This window comes from Diadema antillarum, unplaced genomic scaffold, assembly GCF_040938485.1.
Source record: "Diadema antillarum isolate AM-2024a unplaced genomic scaffold, OU_Dant_1.0 scf00000040, whole genome shotgun sequence".
Lineage (NCBI taxonomy): Eukaryota > Metazoa > Echinodermata > Echinoidea > Diadematoida > Diadematidae > Diadema > Diadema antillarum.
The window spans coordinates 1,379,214-1,401,652 of record NW_027270929.1 but is presented as its reverse complement, the minus strand read 5'-3'; the positions used below and the strand labels follow the sequence as shown (position 1 = coordinate 1,401,652).

At 39.2% G+C, this 22,439-nt stretch overlaps 1 protein-coding gene across 1 annotated transcript in view; it reads right to left on the bottom strand.

Annotated features, from left to right (window-relative positions):
• Nucleotides 1–13,611: 13,611 nt before the first annotated feature.
• LOC139711901 (poly(A)-specific ribonuclease PNLDC1-like) overlaps nt 13,612–22,439 on the bottom strand; it is a 28,989-nt gene continuing 20,161 nt past the window's right edge. Inside the window, exons 17-21 of the mRNA XM_071623750.1 lie at nt 18,127–18,226; nt 15,793–15,882; nt 15,012–15,100; nt 14,271–14,369; nt 13,612–13,738 (exon numbers count right to left, since the gene is read on the bottom strand). Of these exons, the coding sequence (XP_071479851.1) occupies nt 13,666–13,738; nt 14,271–14,369; nt 15,012–15,100; nt 15,793–15,882; nt 18,127–18,226 (451 nt within the window). The 3' untranslated portion in view covers nt 13,612–13,665. The remainder of the gene's footprint in view (nt 13,739–14,270; nt 14,370–15,011; nt 15,101–15,792; nt 15,883–18,126; nt 18,227–22,439) is intronic.

The following is a 22,439-nucleotide window of genomic DNA, read 5'->3' as shown; positions in this document are numbered from 1 at the left end:
TTAAAAAAGGGACACATGGAATAACACGTGAAGAGTAGTAAACAGCCTGCATCCTTTCTGCGTTTTCATCTGAACTCATGCAATCGATAATGGCTATAGGATTTAACCCATTTCAGTACAGAACATCAAGAGATTCAAAGAGCTTTCATAATAATGACACAGTGCCGCCATTTTCTCATTCTCATTACTTGGAAGGGATGTCGACTGGCCGCCATGTCGCGGGTTTAATACCGCCGGTGCATTCGGCGAGGGCAAATATTGACTCGCTACCATGCTGTCAGCGAGCTGGAACAGAGCTCACTGGCGTTTGAACGATGTCCAGGGTATATTGTGTCCCAATTCAGCTCAAATTTATGCTCTGACATGACAATGATAAGAGTCCATTAACGTATTAATGTTTATGGAGCATGAACAATTTGCTGTCTACGCCCTAATGATTGTGTAGCTTTCGCCGCACATGCTTGAGTTTCTCGCTTTCCATTTTTCAACAATTATTTTGTGTTAAGTAGTGATATAGCAACATCATTTGCCAGCGCTGTAAAAATTGTAAGCTAAAGATTCCCAATGGCACAAGACTTAGTTAGGGCAATAGTTGCTTTTCTTTTTGTCCAAATTAATTTTGATATCAGTCCAAACATTTCTTCTTCTTTTTTCGAGAACACAATCAGGCATGCACAATAATCCATGTATAATTCCTTTGCGATTTAATGTATCTCAGGTCCCTCAATGACATTTGAACTGTATTCGTGTGTATGTGTGTGTGTGTGTGTGTGTGTGTGTGTGTGTGTGTGTGTGTGTGTGTGTGTGTGTGTACAGAGAGAGAGAGAGAGAGAGATAGATAGAGAGGCGAAAACAGCTTTTTATTTTTGTTCATTAGTTTCACTCTGAAAGTGAGCCTGACATTGAATGAAATTCAAATAAAGAATATCATATAAAAAGTGTAACATACGGGAGTGGGTGTGAGTAGGCAGGTGCATGAGGGTCTGTGGATGTGCTGATATGTTTTGGGGATCGTTGGTTGTTTTATCCCCCATTTTTTGTGTGTTTGTGTTTATGTAAGCAGTATATACAGGCCTGAAAATGACAACGTAAAAGCAATATGAAAATGTGGGAAAAATATGCAACAAATTTCTTCGGCTGTCGGTCCTTGGCTATAGTAAATAAAGAGTGGATTACCTTGAACTTGTTACACACAAAGCATCTGTGTATAAAACACAAGGTTCCATCCCCTATTGTTTAACTGGTTCGAGTTATTTCATTTTGAAAGAGTTTTGGACTACAAACCATCATTTAACAAATGGAAACTTAGTAATAAAGTGATCAATCAGCGGATCGAGCAGAGTTGTTTTGAGTATGTTGATAGCAATTGCATTTCATTTACAGGCTATGAATTGACAGGAAAGGAGTTTATAGTTTCACGTTCACCAACGGTAAGTAAATTCATAACTCAAACGATTGTTACTGAAAACCAGCTCATTAATTTTGGGTGCAAAATAATAAAAAAAAAACAAGAACAACAACAACATAATGTACCGGAGGTAGCTAGAAAGATGGTAAGCACTATCTGGGCACCCGTCCCGCTTCATCATGAATATTCACCATCCCTATGTATCCGTAATACCGTGGAAATACGTAATCTTTTCATTTCCCGGCAGCGTTTTTACATTTCTCGGCAAAACTGAACATTTTTCCATCTCCCGGCGAGACGTTTTAACATTCCCCGTTGATGCAATTTTTCGAGACTTTCACATTTCCCGGCGATACGTTTTACACGTATCCAGAGTTCTGCCATTTACTAGTACAGTATCTTACTGCCTGATGAATATTCATGATGAAGCGGGACGGGTGCCCAAATAGTGCTTACCTAGAAAGATACGTAAACACAAAGGGATGCAAGAAAAACATGTTTTTCTCTATCACAGATGGTTTCCTTTGAGAGGGTTTTTGCCCTAGGTCAAAGTACGACAGCATTTGTTTGCTTTACTTTTCTGGGAAACTTTTAGAAGTCTCTAGGCCTATAGTAATGCTTTATAGTTTTCACTAATAGTATGCGCCCCCGCACCCCCCCCCCCCCTTTTTAGAGGGTAATGCGGATCAGTATCACATAAGTCAATTCTGTTTCGTCTTTCTATGCAAAGGTCAATTGCACGTATTAGAAGCCATAAATCTGTATCGCACATCCAGTAGTCATCTGAAGAAATCTGCTTAATTTCTTAGGGCTTTACAACACGTCATCTCATGATCAAAGCACTTATTACGTCAACATCGGGTGTGTTTTGTGGAAAGTTTATCGCGGCGAGCCGTCTGCAAGATAAGAATACTGATAAACAAAAGACGTCTATACGCCTAGGCGTGTAAACAAGGTCATATATTTATTTATTTTATTCATTTAAAACGACCTGTGTCCAGTATCGTATACTGCAGTAGCATTCTGCGTCAAGACAGTGTCTGCGTCATACTCATCCGTTCCTGGAGAAACCTTTACCTGCTGTGACGCATTGAATTCAATTTATTAGTCTACCTTTCTCTCCGCAGTATGCAGAACTATACAAACACACATGCACACAAAAAATAAACAAACAAACAAAACAAACAATAACTTCATTCCAGAGCTCATTAGACAGCTAGAACGTCATTTCTGCCATAGTCCTGGCTGTAATTTCGCCCACAATTTCGTTTAATGTATGTCTAGCTGACGTTGCAGTTAGGATAAAATTTCTTGTGCATGCGTAGGCCTATAAACAAATGAAGGAGTATATCTCGTTGTCCATTCAGCTCACGTGTAATTTTCAAAGTCAGACATGCTGTTATTACATTTCCGATTTAAAATTTGGCGGCTGACTTCATCTATAACGAAGTCCTCGGGATCGACAGTTTTCTTTCGTTACATCGAAATTCTCTTGTACCTGAACAATTAAATATCTAAAGATAAAGTTGATAATTTTGGGACCTGAATTTTTCTTCGTTGTAACGAGATTTTCGTTATAACCATGTTCGATCGTAATAATGTTATAGCACAGTGATAACAGTAAGGGGGTGAGGGTCGCCTAGTATGACCTTCTTGGTAGTAGCAAGTTATTGATTGGATTATTGCACATGCACTATAGCGCGCGTTATTACAGCATGCAAGCTTTTTACGGGTCCATTCCTATCAGAGTAATGTTTAAATAGCGGCTGAATGCAACGATACTGTGGCGACCCTTGGAACTGTTCGCCTCATCAGCATGCATGACCATCACTGGTACAAAGAACACGCTGAATTTGTCGGCTGGGCTGGGGCTCCGTGTGGGTCTGATGTGGCCGCTGAAGTATTTAATAGGTGAAAAATATATATAATACCCCCATTCCACAGAGATTTTCTCTCATCGGTCACTCGTCAGAAGCAATGTATGTTGCTTCCGGCCACCCACCGAGGTGTATCGGATCGCAGTCTGATGAATCCGACTTGGTTGGTTGACTATATTCTTTGAATAAAGATATATGTAATTGAGAGTCATTGTTTCTCTTTTTTTCTTGCATCAATTTGCAAAGAACGCGATTCTGCCTTTGTTACGTGCTACAGTGTGATTGGGGCCTTATAGCCTATGGACTGGAATCCGTGGTCATACTGTATATACTAATGAAATGCTGAAGTTTTGTTGATCCCTTGCATCAGGGGCGTCAACCGGGGGGGGGGGGGGGGGCAAATAAATAAAAGTCTGATGAATCCGACTTGGTTGGTTGACTATCAGGCGAGTGTCAGACGTGTGGCGCATGATATCCTCATCGGACGATCTTGCCTCATCGGATCACCGCCCGACATGTCTGACACTGACCTGATTACTAGTATTATAGTCGACCAACACAAGCCGGATTCATCAGACTGCGATCCGATACACTTCGGTGAGTGGACGGCAGCGATAAACTTTGCTTCCGATGAGTGACTGATTTTTTTTTTCGGGTTATGCATATTAAATCAGCACGGGGGAAACAAAATTAAATCAAAAAGAAGCAGACGCCCCGCCGGGGGAGGGGTGGGGCATGCGCTTGATGAATCTGGGCAAACAATCTTATCATTGAACTATATAGCTGCTGCTGCCTGTTTTTTAAAAACAAAGTGCAGATTTGATTTCCTAGAATTTAGACAAATATCGACGCAGCAATGACAAAACAAACAAACAAACAAACAAATAGGCCCCCTAACCATTTATTGACTCATGTTGCGAAACTCACACAAACAAAATATGAATAAAGCCTATGAAGAGAGCTTGAAAAGAAAAAGAATACGTAATTAAATATAGAATTTATTATGATCTTTGTATCTCCTGCATTTTCTGTTAATTGCATGGGCTTCAGGTTGGCTCAAAACTAGAACAAGGCCGAATGCCCGCCTCACTGCTGCGGCGGCATCAGCCAGGCAAGAGTTGCGGCTGCACGCAATCATGGCTGCGACACAAAGGTAAATCTCATTCAATTTCGGCCGTCTACCCTGACATGTTCCCATAAAACCGCAGAGAGAACAAGGAAAAAGAAGATGCGGAAGGAGAGGAAGGAATAAGAAGAGGAAGAAGGAGGATAAGTACGGAAAAGAAAAAGACGAGAAATGGTGTAATGAAGAAAAAAAAAAAAGCGACTACCTCTTTGTCCGAAATTGCCCCATAAAAATATTAAAGAAAAGGAGAACAATAAATGCACATTCAACTAAAATAACAATGTCAGTTTCATTGATATACAAAAATGTCAAGACCGAGTGTATATTGCACGATGAGGGAGTTTGGAGGGTTAAGGTCTTATATAAAATCCTTAATCGAGAAGTAACCAACGGTACCGGTCCCACACAAGGAGGTACCTCCTTGGCTACACGACTTAAAGCCAGTCAGTCTTTCTGGACATTGTAAAGAACTGGAGAGAAAAATAGACCTAAAAGCGATTCACCAAAACGTCGTTAGAATCCACGGTAACAGAAAATACTTGTCGAAAAAGCAAAACAAAACAAGAAACAAATCAAAACCAAAAAACAAAATGCAGATACTCTGTGTCTTTGCAATTCGGGAGAGGATTGTTCTTGCATCTACACACCAAGGCCACATTAATGATTAGAATACATGTATATACCCCATCTCGTATAAAGGTCTATGGTATCATGCGTCACTGTTCTGCCACAGAAATATTAATCTGTTTCGAAGCGAATAACATGGCTCTGCGCATAGTCAGTCAGCCGCGTGGCGCCCACAAGCAAAGTTACGTTATTCAACAACATGGCGTCCATGAAGATGGAGTATATTCTAAACATTAACGTGGAGTATATTCTAAACCTTAATTTGGCCTTGATGTGTATAGATGCAAAAACGATCCCCTCCTGATTTGCAATACATAGTATCTACATATTTTTTCCGAAAAATATTTTCTGTTACCGTGGATAGTAACGACAATATGCTGAGATAGGGGTTGATCGATCTGAAGAAAAAGAAGAAGAAGAAGAAGAAGAAGAAGAAGAAGAAGAAGAAGAAGAAGAAGAAAATAAAGCTACTTCTCATAATTTCTCCACGCAGTCATCAGGGTCAAAGGTCAAGATTAACGAATTGATTTTCAAAGAAGAGACAGTAATGATGGACTGAAAAGGCGGAGGTGTCCCAGTCCAATGCGAGCAGAAGGTGAATCTAATCTTCCTGATCCCCAGTTGTTTAAGTTGTAGATTTATACTTTAAAAAGAAAAACATATCAAAATCTTACTCCTAAATGATATCTGACCTTGGCATTTCTGCACATGCGCTGTACTTCCATGAGTTCGAGTTTGATATAGTCGGGTTCTGCAGCGGAAATTGCGGCTACGCGGTTCCATCAGCCATAAGTAGCTCTCTATACCACTAACAATGTTCTCAAAGGAACAATAAAGAGTGGTATAACATTATTGCGCATTTTTATAGCTACTGATTAATGTCACGGACATGATGGGTGAAATGATAGATAGCTATATTCGATTTGAATGACAATCGACCAGTTATGTACAGCGTGATGTTAAATTTCTCCCCGAAGCAACGAGCCATGTCTCCACAAAGTATGATGGAAGTTCTGTTAAAAAACCCAGTTTAATAACATCATCATAATGAGGATCCAATTAACGTGACCTTCAAGTGAAAAGAGAATATCGATTATGCTTTTGTGCACTTTTTGCTGTTTTTTTTTTAATCGAGAGAGAGAGGGTGAGGAGGAAGGGACTAAATAATTTAAGTGGTCTCTTTTTGAAAAAAACAACAACCAAACTTTCAAGCAAATTGGGTGGAATAAAAGTAGATACATGAACAGAAATCGAGAGACAGGATCAATACCAAATTAAAAAGAAAAAATTATCTATAGATGGATAATGGATTCAATCACCCCAATGCGCCTCTCAAATTTGAGCATATAGAGCGATTGTTAACGTGTCAGGAACAGCCAACAGTCCATAACATCCCTCGCTCTGTTTGATTTTGTAGGCAGCTATAATAGAACTGATGGACAAAAGACCAGAGAATGAAATGCGGGAAGACTCAATTTAGCGCTCCTCATAAAACCTGACTACTTTCCTGTTGCTATTGCATATATATCTCTCGGTCACTGATGACAGGCTTCATGTAGGCCCTATATACCACAGCTATTAACAGTTTCACTGAGTAAACCAATTAAGACACACTTTACACGCACACACCCACACGTACACTATCAAACTTACAATAGGTACATTGTGGGAGTACTCCGCCCACCACACATACACACACGCGCACACGCATCCACACACCAAGCCTTCGGATACATTACGAAGTGCCTGGAGTAAAACCTGTCGAGTTTGAGGTTTTGTTTGGTTTGTAATTTAAAACAAGAAGCCAATACCAATCCAAAGATGGACCCAACTCTTCCGCTTTTGGCGGGAGATCTCACGCTTTGAAGGCATTTTCTGAAAATCTCCCGCTCTAGCTGTGTGTATCCCGCTTGAGATGTATCATCTCCCGCTTTCGCTTTAGTTTTGTCATATTGCATTCCAAAAGTAAGGCTAAGATAGCACCAGAGTATACCCCATGAACGTCCAGGGAACGTTTAAGGGCTCGTTTTCGCGCTCGTGATTTGCGCTTTGGGCACAAACTAGACTAAGTCTTGTTTGCATGTTCTAGCGATCTGAGTCTCCAGTTAGAGGGTCCAGGTAGGGGGCCAGGTGAGATAAACTCCCGTTTAAGAGATCATTAAAGTTGGGGTCTCAGTTTCATAGCAAATACATATAATACCGGCATACAAACATAATTGTGTACAATAGGATGCGAATTCTTTGCTACACACACCTGCTTATAAGAGACTGGGTGGCCACCATTGTGTGTGTGTGTGTGTGTGTGTGTGTGTGTGCGTTCCCCCCAACTTCCCCAAATTGCTGCAACTTCATTTCTGTGACATTTCTACATCTACTGCTGATAGGAGGCGGTATATCAGGGTCTTGATAAAAAACAACGAAAAAACAACAACCAAGAGTCATTTTACATATCATAATTGCTACCAGTGATACAGAAAGCTTAAATATGTATGTATGTATGAATGTATGTATGTATATATATATATATATATATATATATATATATATGTATGTGTGTGTGTGTGTGTGTGTGTGTGTATTCAGTATTAATATGTATGGATGCATAAGGGCTCGAATTTAGCGGTGGCCCGCGACCACTAACAACTGATGTCGGGCAAGCAAATTTCAGAAAAGGCTATCTTTCGGTAGCCCGATCGGGCACTTTAGATTCCAAATGGGTTATTATATTTCTGGCCACTATACATTTCTTTTCCAAGCCACCTAAATTTGAGACTTAAATATTTTAGAGCCCGAACGGGTCACCAGATAAAAAGGTTAGCGTCGAGCTTTCTGAGATATATATTTATGTACATGTATGCATACACACGCACGCGCGCGCACACAACACACACACACACACACACACACACACACACACACACACACACACACATATATATAATATGGTGATAAAAACCTCAAATGGCATTAGACTTAAAGGGAAGGTAAACCCAAAGAGCAATGTGGATTGAGTGAAAGCAGCAACATTAGTAGAACACATCAGTGAAAGTTTAAAGAAAATCGGACAATCGATGCAAAAGTTATGAATTGTTAAAGTTTTGGTGTTGGAACCGCTGGATGAGGAGACTACTAGAGGTTATGACGTATGAGAGGACTACAATATAAAGGAAATATAAAGAAATTTTCACAAAAATTCATTTTTCATGAAAACCACAAATTCCATCAACTTGATACTGACATATGTTAAGGGTAGCAATTATTCCCCCTGCTTACTGAAAGCGGTTAGGCAAGTGCCCTTTCATAATGCTAGAAAAGTGATTTTTTTAAATTTTCCTTTCTATTTTCTTTATATTGCTGTCCACTCATACGTCAGAACCTCTAGTAGTCTCCTCATCCAGCGGTTCCAACACCAAAACTTTAAAAATTCATAACTTTTGCATCGATTGTCCGATTTTCCTCAAACTTTCACTGATGTGTTCTGCTAATGCTGTTGCTTTCACTCAATCCACATTGCTCTTTGGGTTTACCTTCCCTTTAAAACGCTTTATCCTGGCGAGGAAAGCGCATGATATAGAAACAAGACATCAAACAGGTTAGTCATCGCATTCTTCATCAGCGACCAGGATGCGATGTGATGTTAGATCAAAATCCGTTTCTGAAGCAGACATACACACAAGGGTATACGTCTGCTCCTGGTCGAATATATATATATATATATATATATATATATATATATATATATATATATGATAAATGATGAGATAGGATGTTGCAAGCCAGGTTCTTTTTTTATAAGCTTTTGACATTAATGTCTTCTTCAGATTTGTTTAAAGCAGAAATATATTGGACAGAAATGAGGAACACGAAACGAAAGAATAAGCAAGGAAGTGTTAAGAATGACTGGAATGAGCATAAATAAATTTCTAAGCTCATTATATAATTCTAGGATGTATTTCATTATCATTTATTGTGCATGACGTACCTCCCAGAGATGAGAGGAGCCTACAGTGACTGCATATTTGTAAACATGTACAATGGTTATGACGTTGCATTGGATAACAAATGCAAATTTATTCATTCACTCATTCCTTCCTTCCTTCCTCTATTCATTCATTCATTTAACCATACAAATATCAGCATCACACCACTAATATATGCATGAGAGAAAGAGAGAGAGAAAACAAAGATAGAGTGACGGTAAAAATATTTTTTTTTTGGTATTTTGCGAATGAAGGCTCTCAGGCGAACCACCTAATGATATCACTAATACTGTGTCCAAGCGGAATACCACAACATCAAAGCAGAAAGACAATGAGGACAATATTTGTTGTCATTAAAGGACAAGTTCACCTTCATAGACATGTAGGTTGAGTGAATGCAGCAATAGTAGTAGAACACATCAGTGAGATTTTGAGCAAAATCGGACAATCCGTTAAAAAGTTATGAATTTTTGAAGTTTCTGCTCAGTCACGGCTGGATGAAAAGACTACTATAGCTTGTGATATCACATGAGTACAACGATATAAAGAAAGAATAAAGAAAATTCAATATATTTCCATTTTTCTCGCATAACAAAAGAACACTCAACTTCTCTCTTTCAGAAGGCAGGGGGAATAATATTACCCTTAACATATGTCAGTAGCAAGTCAAAGAAATGTGCACTTTATTCAAAAAGTAAAGTTTTGTGAAATTCTCTTTTTATTTTCCTTATATAGTTGTACGCATGTGACATCATACACTGTAGTAGTCTTCTCTTCCCGCAGTGACTGCGCAGATACACATGTACTTAAAATAGTCGTAACTTTTGAACGGATTGTCCAATTTTCCTCAAACTTTCTCTGATGTGTTATACTAATATTGCTGCATTCTCTCAATCCCTATGTATATGAAGGTGGACTTGTCCTTTAATTGACATGAAACACACAGGTATACGTGTGCATCACACACCACACAAAGTCAGACCATTTAGGGAATGAGATTGCCATCGAACCATTACAGCTTCATGGTTGGTGATCTCACCTTTTAATGAAAATAGGAAGATATTTCATCTTTTATGATAAAGTATCAGAGTTTGACAAACATTTTCTACCGCCCTCTCCCACCACTCCTCTGGTTCAAGCATTACAGTCCTCACTTGATTGTTATTTCTGGAGTAAAGCTGATGTTAAATCGAGACACTGTGAACCATTTAAGATTCATCTTATGCATTCCTTGATATGACCCTCAAAACTAGAACCCCATTTCATATAAAGTTGCTATGAAAGCTAATCTAGCTGTAGTGGCAGTTGTCATGGTAACAACAAGAATCCAGCTTCCGGATTGTCTGTTGCTACAGGAAGTTGCTATTCTAGCAAAGACTTGCTATCCTAACAAATTTTATGAAGTGGGGCCCGGGGTTTCTGATATTTACAGTGGACTCCCATTATAGTGAAGTCCTCGGGACTGGCGGTTTTCTTTCGTTATATCGAAATTTCGTTGTAACTGAACAAATAAACAATAAAAATACAAAGAGTGCATAATCTTGCGGCCTGAATTTTTACTTCGTTGTAACCGGAATTTCGTTATAATCGTGTTCGTTATAACGGGGGTGCACTATACTCGTCAAAATCAGGGAGATTCCGAGGTGCAATCAGGGAGATACTTCCATGTTAGACGCATATACGTGCACTGCCAAATATAATTCCTAAATCACAGAGATTTTTATACATGTATTCTCTTATCCAGAGATGAAGAAATACTGAAGTTTTCAGTTTCAGGAAGTCTCCTGCAGAATGAGGAGACTTGGCAGCTATGGCGTAGGAGTCTGGGCACACAGCCTTGTTGGCATAGTTCACATTTTTCAAATAAACATGCTGTGCATAATCACTCCACTGCCCAATCATCCCTCCAGCTGGGTTCATTCTGAGCACAGCAAACGTGGTGGGCAGTAGTACGAATAGTTGGCAAACAGTTGAATATTTTTTATTTCATTTTATTTTTTTTTCTTTGTTCCTATGCAGGATTGTTCAATATGAAAACTGTATGGTACAATGCATATCTCATCTTTCTGGTGCTGCACATTTCTTGAATATTTTGGGTATATATTTCCAACAAAAATGTCACATTTGAAGTCAAATGAAGTCAGCACTATAGAGATTCCTACTCATACCAGTGTTTAGAATCTGCATCACCTTGAGGACATTATGTATAATATAATATACCATTATTGTACCACATACGAAAATAGTATACCATTGTTGATACTAGTACAGAACCACCAAACATAGGGATTGAAACTAACGCCTCTGGCCTCCTTCAGGGTGGAGATAAAATCAATCTAAACAATGTAATCTGCAGTCAAAGCAGAAAAGTGTAAAGGTGAACCCCTTTATAATGGGATAGATCGGACTGTGAGAGTTTTCTCAGTAAAATGAAATCTTGTTTAAGCGAACAAAAGGGTAAGTGATATAATGACAGTTGTACCAGAAAAATCCTCCCGCATGCTACTATTATGGAAATCTTGTTGTACATGTGACTCCTGTTATTAAGAAATCCTCACGACCGGCAATTTTCTTTCATTCAAAATTTCATTATAGTTAAACAGTTGAGTACATAAAGATAGAGAGATGATAAATTTAGGACCTGAATTTGTACTTTGTTTAACGAGAGTTTCGATATAATCGTGTTCACTATAACATTATAACAGGAACCCATTGCATCTGCATTCGTGGCCATGAAGTTCTGCTGTATAAGTCTTGACTGGCTCCAACCTTGGCCAGATCTATTAACTCCACCAAATCTACTTACTGGTTATAACGAGCAGCAATTTTGTATGCTGCTGTGTGTGCATACCTGCCAACCCCGCAGCTTAACAAATGGGAAAAAACGGAAGTACAATTAGCATAAAATATGAATTTTATCAATCACTCATACTTTACTATTAACTGCTGGTCATAAATATATGAATATATAACATTTGATAAGGCTTCTTCTCTCCTGACAAAAAAGAAAAAGAAAAAGAAAAAAGATGGAATGTTCATATAAAAACATGAATGCTTGGCAAGTATGTCAGTATAATATGTGTGTCTATGTGTGTCTGTTCTGTAATACAGACAAAAACTCTACAAGGATTGTTCTGGCTCTTGCACTTGAGCTATAAATCCCGACGGGAGATAATGGCGAACGTGATATAAAAAAGACAGACATCTCGTCAACGCCAGGAATATTTGCAAGTCGGAAATTAATCCCAGCAGACCTCATAGTCGCTGGAAAGACATCATTGCATGCAAGTATCAGGCATGGATCAAACAGTGGCAATATCGAGTGGCAGTGAACAGGGAGGGGTCAGCTCCATGGCAATTTGGTCTGCTCACTCCCAACAGCAGCTAATACCAATGATTGATGACGATTAGTTGCTAATTCCCCGCTGGGTAATCTGTGCGCATGCTGATTACGGTATTACAATTTCCCGTTTGGCAATCAGCATGAACTTGCTGCATGTTAATGACATCTTCAAATTGATGCAAAATAGCCGTTGACTCAGAAATTTTGCACAGACATTGATGTCCTTCCAAGAAATCGGAAGCAGTACGTAACTAATACCATTATATCTTAAAGTGAAAACACAGTTCTGGTAAGGGTTCGAGAACCCGTCTTGCACCATTTGACATTTGCTTGCAATATATCGTAAGGGTCTACCGAGAAACTTACCTGGTTGACGCAGTCTGCCAGGATGACGAGTAGTTTTGGAGTATTTTGAGATTAAAAGTATAGATTAATTAAAGTTGGAATACCAACTTTTATTCCATGGAGGATCCAGGCTAACTCGAACATGGAGGCAACTCCGCCATATTTCAGACAATATTTACATGCAGTTCGTGATCGCCATATTTCATACACAGACGCACATTCATTTTGTATGCTCGCGTGCCAAATAGAATCTCTTTGATGCGCACGTTGTATCAAATCGGCCCCTAACTGTGACCAGCCAGAACGCGAAGTTCTCCCATAGTACAACTGTACAATTCAGAGGGACAACTCGGCCCCCCCGTCGAACCCCTGCCGGCGAACCTTTTTAGTTAATATTTTGTATTTTCCGCCATTACCCAACGAATACATGTATTTTGTTATTACAGCATTATTCCACACATTTCTTAGGCATACATGTACATTTTGGAGTAAAATTTGACTGTTCTGCAGGCGAACAAGAACTATGTTTTACCTTTAACACACAGCACATCTTATCTTGGGTCTTAGTGACACAAAATACATAAGGAAAAGTTACAGAAAGAGACAGATACAGACAAAATTTACAATTTCTTTCTTTCCACAATGCAGATCTATGATTGCGGGATTTCTGCATTGGATTAATTGCACTTTACCTCAAAAATTGCGAGAAATGCTGCTAAGGAGAAGCATTGCATTTCTAAGAATCCAACGTGACAATGGAACTTGTCAGGTGACAAAGTCATGTGACCCAGTGGATCTACTTTTAACACACGCCCTTGACATATCAGGGCAGTCAGTAACCTGATGGTTACAGGCATGGCAAAGGAATCAAGCCGGATGTCCGGGAGAACACAAGCCCTCCAACAGGCATGGAAGCATGGGCCTTCTTCACTCGATGGTTGTCATGACAACCACTCTCCTCATCTGCTTGACTTGGAATGGCTGCCAAAGAATGCCCAGACGCACACAGCACCAGACACCAGCAGGGCTCCCCTTTAGAGGAAAGAGAACAACAGAAGAGTCTACAAGATTTTGCTCTTTCTTTTGTAATCAGAAATATCACATACTCTACACTGGTCAAAATATACATCTTTTATTTCATCATCTGAGAATAAACTGGCATATCATCTATTTTGCTATAAAACCTCCCTCAAGTGAGAATACTACCTCAATATTTTCAATATCTCCAGACAGGATAATCTATCCAACAGGCGAATCAATGGTTCATTGAATAGATTTTGGTTATACACATCTTTATAAGGAAGAAGCACACATATAATGAGTAAGAATTCTGTATTCTCAAACTATCCCTTGATTCTAATACCTATCCTGTCAATTTAAAGTATTCTCTACTCTTTTTGCAATTTGGAACATGTGTAGAATGCAATCAAGATATGGAGTTGTGATATATGATGTGAAAACCAAAAACCAAAAACCAAAACCAAACCAACCCCCCCCCCAAAAAAAAAGCAAAGCAAAACAAAACAAAACACAACAAAACAAAACAAAAGCAGCAACAACTCACCAGAGTCCCATCCTAACTCTCGGGCTATGATAGAGGGGGCTGTACTTCACCACAGACAACTTTTGGTGATTCCTGAAGGCCCTCATAATGTCCTTGCTCCTAAAAGTGTCCAAGAAGAGAATTTCACAAATTTGACAAAAGCCAGATATCTTCAAGAGATGATCATCAACAGCATTTAGCCCCTATTGTGGTACCTTTATTTTCATTCCATTTTTCCTTTCTCTTTAGATATGATAGCAAACAGAATCTAAAGCACCAGATTCCAATCCTCATCTCAAACTTCCCCCTGGTTTGGCAATATGGACTCAAACTACTATGACATATGCAACTATGGAGCAAATCAAATTATCTTGTCTCATGGAAAGGAAGAAGTTGAAATATTGTATGAGCTACTGATTTAATCTTTTATCTAATTATTTGTTTTCCTTTTAAACTTGGCTATTTCAGTGAACTTCATTTGTTCATACTTTTGCAGATGCGGTTACTTCTGTACAAACTTTGCTGCCTTTTGATTTACAGACCTGACAAATTCTCTATCGCCCACTTCCAATCACTATTTCAAGATCAACATCTTTCCAACAATGTTTCCTCATTCTCTAGAACAAATTATTTGGTATAGAAAGAAATAACTGGATGGGGGAGAGGGGTTAAGAAGACATCCGTTCATGGGCAGTTAGTTGTCTGCAAAATATTGACAATCAATGCTACACCAGCAAAAAGACAAAGGAGTTCTGCACCCACCCTCCGTACGTTGCCACAGCAAGCAGAGCATGTCGCCTGTCAATCATCTGGACGTCCACGGAGCTAAATGCTCCAAAGGTCTGGGCAAGCTGGGGGAAGAGGAAGAATGCCCATAAAAGTTTGGTCAAAAGGATCGTTTCTACCAACTCTGAAATAGACAGTTTCCGAGTGACAGATGATACTACAAATGAAAGGGTTCCATGGTACAAGACAACAGATCAAAGCCAAAAGAGATTTCATTCAAATCAATACCTGTAATTTCAACATCAGCTCAATAGGCTACAAATATATACAAGTTTCTTTTCCTTTAGTGATTTATATCCAACAGAATTAGAAATAAATTCAATAATTACTGGTAAACCAAAACTGTTTTCAGGAATATGTCAAAGTGATTATACTATGGTAAGAAACTATGGGAGTTTCATTACAGATATTTTCCTCTCTAAATCTTCACATATTACCCAAAATAGCCTTTGAATTTCCTTGAAAGCTCTCCATATGGACAACATGCTTTCTGATGCCAAAGCCAGACATCTCAACCTTTCTGACTGAAAAATAGTGATGATTTAGCTCAAAAGAAGGAAAGAAAAAACAGTTCCGATAGGAGTGTGTAGCAAAATAATCACACACACACACAAAAAAGGAAACTCCTATTAAAACAAGTGCTGAGAATTGTCAAAATTCAGATTCTTTTCTCCAAATTCAGGAAGGGTTGGGAAGTTTGCAAAGCGAGACGGAACATCTCTCACATATGGGCAAGAAGGGTCAAGGGTCAGCTCACCTTGCCAACATCCAGTGACTGGGTGAGCCTCTTGGATGAGATGTGGAGCCACTGTGGTCTCAGAGAGGGGGGATCAGGCCCTCCTAGGTCCTGGGAGGGGGGAGGAGGGAGGAGGGAGATGGGGAGGGGGATGGCAGTGGGAGGGTAGGGATGAGAAATATGGGAATGACATCATTACATGTAGGCGATATGCTTTCCCAGTTTTTTGTTTACTGTAAAATGAGGAATGTTCACGTGCATTTTAATTTTGGGAATTTTGCGATCGCAAAGATCTGCGAAATTACAATGCATGCGAAAGTTCTTGTCTACACTATATGCATTGAATGCCAGTGGCAATTCGCGAAAATTTTAAGCTGTTAGAAAGGTCGTTGGCTCCAATTTGCGAAAATCTCATGACGCGAATATATCATGTTTTACAGTAATAGGTTAGTCCTCATGGACAGAGCATTGCGTGAAGCCCCATAAGACTCATTTTGTCATTCTGGAGTGAACCAATAATTCCTTCAGTGAAAGTACCTTTCAGTAAGCAATCAATAATCATGTGGCCTGCTAATTAATATGGCAGAGACGAAGAAGTCATAGAAAAGAGTTGAAGTACTACCATGTAGGAGGTCCAAAAGGCTGTGTCTTGATCTCCAGATGAATGAATAAAAAGGTGAAAGTGCACGGACGTGCGTCACACGAAAATGGTATCTGCATTTCAGTTTGTGTCCTTGCTTTTTATAATTAGTCCTTGCACAACATGCTCCCCATTTTTATGCCCTTTTCTCTAGCAAAATAAGCTGGACATTTCAGCTTTGAAAAACTGATGCATGGCTACAGAACAAAATTTCCCATGAATGAATGGCAATCTTCAGCTGCAGTGTATAACAGCAGGGAGAAAATGGAACTTTTTAAATCTTGATTTGAAGACAAGGATGCGGTTTTAGCTTGGATTTGTAATACTGTAAACGTGGAAATTTTCGCGGTACATTAATTTTCGCGGATTTCGCGCTACGTTCGGCTAGCGCGAATTCAAAAACGCGCGAATATATCTTCACAATTTTCTATGCACATTTTGAACGGGATGAATTGTGTGCGCTTCATCGATGATACTGCTACGTAGTACAATGTACAGGCATGTTTACGCTACTAGTACTGTGCGAAGAGACGATAGATTGCTGTGTACTGTAGCATGCATGTGTGCACCGCATGCACCAATGCTACATTCCACCGTGACACCTACGGTACTACAGTCACAGCTGTACTACGTATTTGAGTGCTTGTACTCGCAGTCGAGCCGCTCGCTACGTCGCTTGTCGTACGCTGGCATAGCAAGCTATGTAGCAGAGGCTTTGGATGAAAGCAGTGAATGTGTACTACAGTAAAGTAACCTGCTGCGGAGCGCGAATTTAAGAACCCGCGAATACGTTTTCGAGCCGCTCAGCGCGAAAAATTAATCGCGCGAAAATATTGACGTTTACAGTACATCTTTAGATGGCAGTCATAACCCAGAGTCACAACCTCAAGATAGAGGGTGTATGAAAATTAGACAGGCTTGAAAGAAGAGCACTGCAATTTTTATAAGAAGTTTAACCATCCACAAGTTACAATGATTATAAAACAATCTCTTCATTGAATAGTTACACAAGTCAACCTGGTAAACAGACCGATGTTTTCATAAAATTCAGATAGTGGGTGGTGTTGGGTGGGAGTGGCAGGCATTACTGCATACCGTATTCAAGTCCATTTTTTTTTTAATACAAAAAACAGGTCCAACATGGTTAAGTGCAAATCCTTCGTTATTCATAGTGATATCATATTTCAAGAATATGAGCCAATAGAAAGAATGGAGAATAAGACATTTTCCTGTTACACTAGCATCACATCTGCTTTTTTTTAAAGCACGCTGACACTACGCGACCGTCCGACTGTCGGTTTGACATCACCAAACACCCATGTGTCAGGTCTTAGGACTAGGTCACAGGAACTGATCGGAAGGTTTTGGCATGTTGATTTTTTTTCTTTTCAAATGGTCATGCGTTTATAGCTGGCTAGCTGCTAGTTATGCTCATGTATGGGAGGCAGGTTGCGGGTCCCAAGGTCAGGTCGCACAGTGTGCGTTGCCAGGTCACATGACCTGATCTCATGGTTGGAAGGTCATATGACTCAGGTCATGTAGTGTGTAGGTGGGCTTCACAAGAAAACAAGTCAATTGAGGTTATGTGAAAACCCAAGACTCCATCTGGTTGGACACACAGAACAATTCACTGATTAATTGATGCACACTCCATAGCATTGTACACACACTGTCCAGAGTACCTGGGACAGGAAGGATTAATGGGTATTACTCACCACATGGCTGACCATGGCTCGTATGATGTTCACCTTGTTGATGTACGGTTGCAGCTTCCACTCGTACTCCCTGAAGTCAAGTGGTCTGATTGCCATCCCGCTGCAGAGAAATCGTGTCATAGAGATTTGCATGTTTGTATCATTAATTTTTTTGGACATTCAAGGTAATGACCATTCAATTCATGAGACATTTAATAGGAAAAACACAAGCAAAAGTTTGATGGGCCTCTCTTCATGATGTTTTTTCTTTCTTTTCCCTGGAAGACATATCTTGCTTTAATGAAGTAATACACAAGGATTTGTTGCATAAGAAATGATCATCACTATCATCAATATACATTTTGGATATGCCCTTTTGCATCAACAAAACCACACAAAAAGCACACACACAAACACACAGATAAACACAGACACAGACACAGACACAGACACATACACACACAAAATGACCGTGACTACAAACACTCCTCTACTCCTACTCCTGGGTAAACACATGGGTCCAAATCTCCACAGCTTGCTTCTGTAATTCCACCGAACATTTCTTTCTGTTTTTTTTTTGAAAGCCATACAAGCAAGGACTTTGTCACTGACGCTCCGTGAGAGGAGCAACTCGCTGACATTCATCAATTCAGTTTGTGAAGCCATAGTCACTTAATTGCCAGCAAGGAGTGGCATTTGACGACGAAAGAAAGCCAAACACTGTGTGACGTCGACTGTAATGCGCATGTATACAAGTGATTAAAGGAAAAGTTCACCTTCATAGACACATGGATTGAGTAAATGCAGCAATATTAGTAGAACACATCAGTGAGAGTTTGAGGAAAATCGGACAATACGTTCAAAAGTTCTGAATTTTTAAGGTTTCTGCTCAGTCACTGCTGGATGAGAAGAATACTACAGCTCGTGATGTCACATGAGTACAATGATATAAAGAAAATATAAAGAAAATTCAACATTTTTTCACTTTTCTCGCATAATAAAAGCACACTTGACTTGCCTCTTTCAGAAGGCAGGGGGGAATTATTGTCCTAACATAAGTCAGTGACAAGTTGAGGAAATGTGCACTCTTTTCAAAAAATGAAATTTTGTCAAATTCTCTTTATATTTTCCTTCACCTCATCACTTTTTTCACTTTGTATTGTTCTACGCATGTGACATCAGACACTGTAGTAGTCTTCTCATCCAGTAGTGACTGCACAAATACTTCAAAAATTCATAACTTTTGAACGGATTGTCCAATTTTTCCCAAACTTTCACTTGAGGTTGTAGATGACTTTGTGTACTTTGGATTTAAATTCAATTATAATGGTACTTTTAAAAAGGCAATTTCTAAACAAGTCACACAAGCTAGAAAAGCACTTTATAGCATGTTGGTCAAGGCTAAAAAGTTACAGCTCTCTGTGGACACATAGTGCCATCTATTTGATCATCTTGTTTTACCTGTTTTACTCTATGGTTGTGAAGTCTGGGGCTATGAGTGTATAGTCCAAATTGAAATCTTAAATAGGAAATTCTTAAGAAAAATTTTGCTTGTGAACAAATGTACTCCTGATTGTATGGTTTATGGTGAAACTGGACGTGGAGTAATTTTGAACTATATTAAATGTCGAATGATTGGATTCTGGTTGAGATTAGTCAAGGGAAAAGAAACCAAACACTCATGTACAATTTTCAAATTTCTTCTGCATTTACAAGGAGACATACACTCCCCGTCAAAATCACAATGGTTATTATTAATCGCAAATATTTTTTATTATGCAGGGCTAGGGAATGTGTGGTAAGCACAAGGGGGTGGATTTAGTGCTGCATGGATTTCACACACCTCAAAAGTTAGACTTTTTGATATGTTTATTCAAGAGTGGAGAGCAGCAACATGGTCAAATAGAATCTGTACAAATCATAGAATGTTTAAGGATAATTTGATGTTAGAGAAGTATTTACAGGTCTTGTGTAAGAAAAGATTATATTACATTAAGTAAATTTAGATGTAGATCTAATGGATTACCCGTTAATAAGGGCAGGTTTGATGCAAGCCTGACAGATAAATTGCATTGTGCTATATGTTCATCCGACGATATAGGGGATGAATTTCATTATATTTTTGTTTGTCCCTTTTTCAACAAAGAGAGACTATTGTCTTTACCAAGTAGCTTGACGGCCAGTAGACCAAGTACATTACATATGGCCAAATTATTCAATAAAACTAATGCTTGCCATTTGAAAAAACTAGCCAAATTTGTCAGAATTATTATGTTTCAGTTCTCTTCAATACCAAAGAAGAAAGACAGTAGTTTTGTAGAAAGTGAAGTAGATGTGAATGTTTGTACACGTAGTGGTAGAGTAGTTAAACATCCTTTACGCCTTGTTTTGTAAACATATCTATTTATATCTGTTATTTTCAAATGTACATGTACATTATCACTTATATTTTTGTATTCATGTATTGTAAATATGTTTCTACTCTCATACCCCGAGAGGGGGTTGATAGAGTCAATAAAATCTTACAAATCTTACTAATATTGCTGCATTCACCCAATCCACATGTACATGAAGGTGGACTTGTCCTTTAAGTGACATCAACAGTAATTGTCAAAGCTTGGGCAGGGCTGCCCTGATTGATGTATACTTAAAATCTTAACCCCTAATCTGCCGATCTACTGAATTTGGACCAAAGAGATTTTCCCCAGTGACTGCTAGAGTGCAGGGTCTTCATACGCCCTGTACCATTGTTTTGTGAGCGCAAGGGGAGCATTGGATGACAACGAGGCGGTAGGCTCACCCCTCGTGCTAACACGCTAGCAAACGAGCAACCGAGGAGCAGCCAAAATCAAGTGCCTACTCGCGTAAAAGTTCAGAAGTTCGCGTAATACGCGCTGTAAAAATGAATACTTAGTACGCAAAGTCCGCCATTACTAAGTGGTACAATGGCGGCCCCCATGAAATCACTGACTCCATTGTAGAGTCCGCCCTCTAGTGGTGGGGAGGAGAAAAATCTCTTTGATTTGGACACACGGGCTGGAGCACTTTCTTTGCCGATGATTGGCGCAGATACCCGGATTCTTATTGTCAATGAATAGAAATAACCTTATCCCCCTAATCCTTTATCATGTCACCCTGGCCTTCCTGTTGGACTGAGGCACATTATTACACCTGGGTGGGCTTGCTAATCTCTAACTAGGTCAGATTTTGAATTGACTTGATACTTAATGCTGGTGAAAAAGCTTGGGGAGTTAAGTTATTAGTGTCTGGGCACATAAAAGGGCTACAGCTGTACGTACATGAAACAATCTGCAGTGTACTGGCTGTGCAATTTGGTCCATGTGGTATATATATTAAAGTAGACATGACCACCTGCACAAACACACACACACACACACACCAATGGGAGGATTATGGTTACCGGTAGCTATATGGATTCCACCTCTGGGGGCAGTATAACAAGTTTGTTACCATGATTAACTACTGTCTCCCAGTCTCTTTTTACAGGGAAATCCCACTTTGACATTAATAACAAACTAGAAATGTCGCTATGGCGACTTATGCCTCCGCCATAATGCATGATTCTCCCAATAGGTGTATAGTACAATGTCTTCACAATGTGTGATGACAGTTTCACATAACTGGCAAAATATCGAAATAACAGGTTTGTCAGAAATATCTTAAATGTTCACTTTTCACGAACTGGGTTTGCTATACCTGTCTATTAAAGAGTGCAGATACACATATTTGGGGAATTGAAAATTTTTACTTGACTTCTGACCGACCTTATTATAAGTTTATGCATTGAGTATAATTTTCAAGGTACTGTAAAACATGATATATTCGCGGCATGAAATTTTTGCGAATTGGAGCTGACAGCCTTTTTCGCGAATTGCCACTGGCGTTCAATGCATGTAGTGTAGACAAAAACTTTCGCGTGCATTTTAATTTCGCGAATTTTGGCGCTCGCGAAATTCGCGAAATTAAAATGCACGCAAAAATTTCTCGTTTTACAGTATGAAGAAAGAGTGTAATTACAGTACAAAATATATCTTCTTTTTTTTCATTTAAACCTGACCTTTGACCCTTAGCCTTTGACCTTTGACCTTCTGACTGGAAATTTCCAGGAGAATCTCCATTAAAGGACAAGTTCACCTTCATATACATGTGGATTGAGTGAATGCAGCAATATTGATAGAACCCATCAGTAAGAGTTTGAGGAAAATCGGACAATCCGTTTAAAAGTTATGAATTTTTGAAGTTTCTGCTTAGTCACTGCTGGATGAGCAGACTACTACAGCTTGTGATGTCACATGTGTACAACGATATAAAGA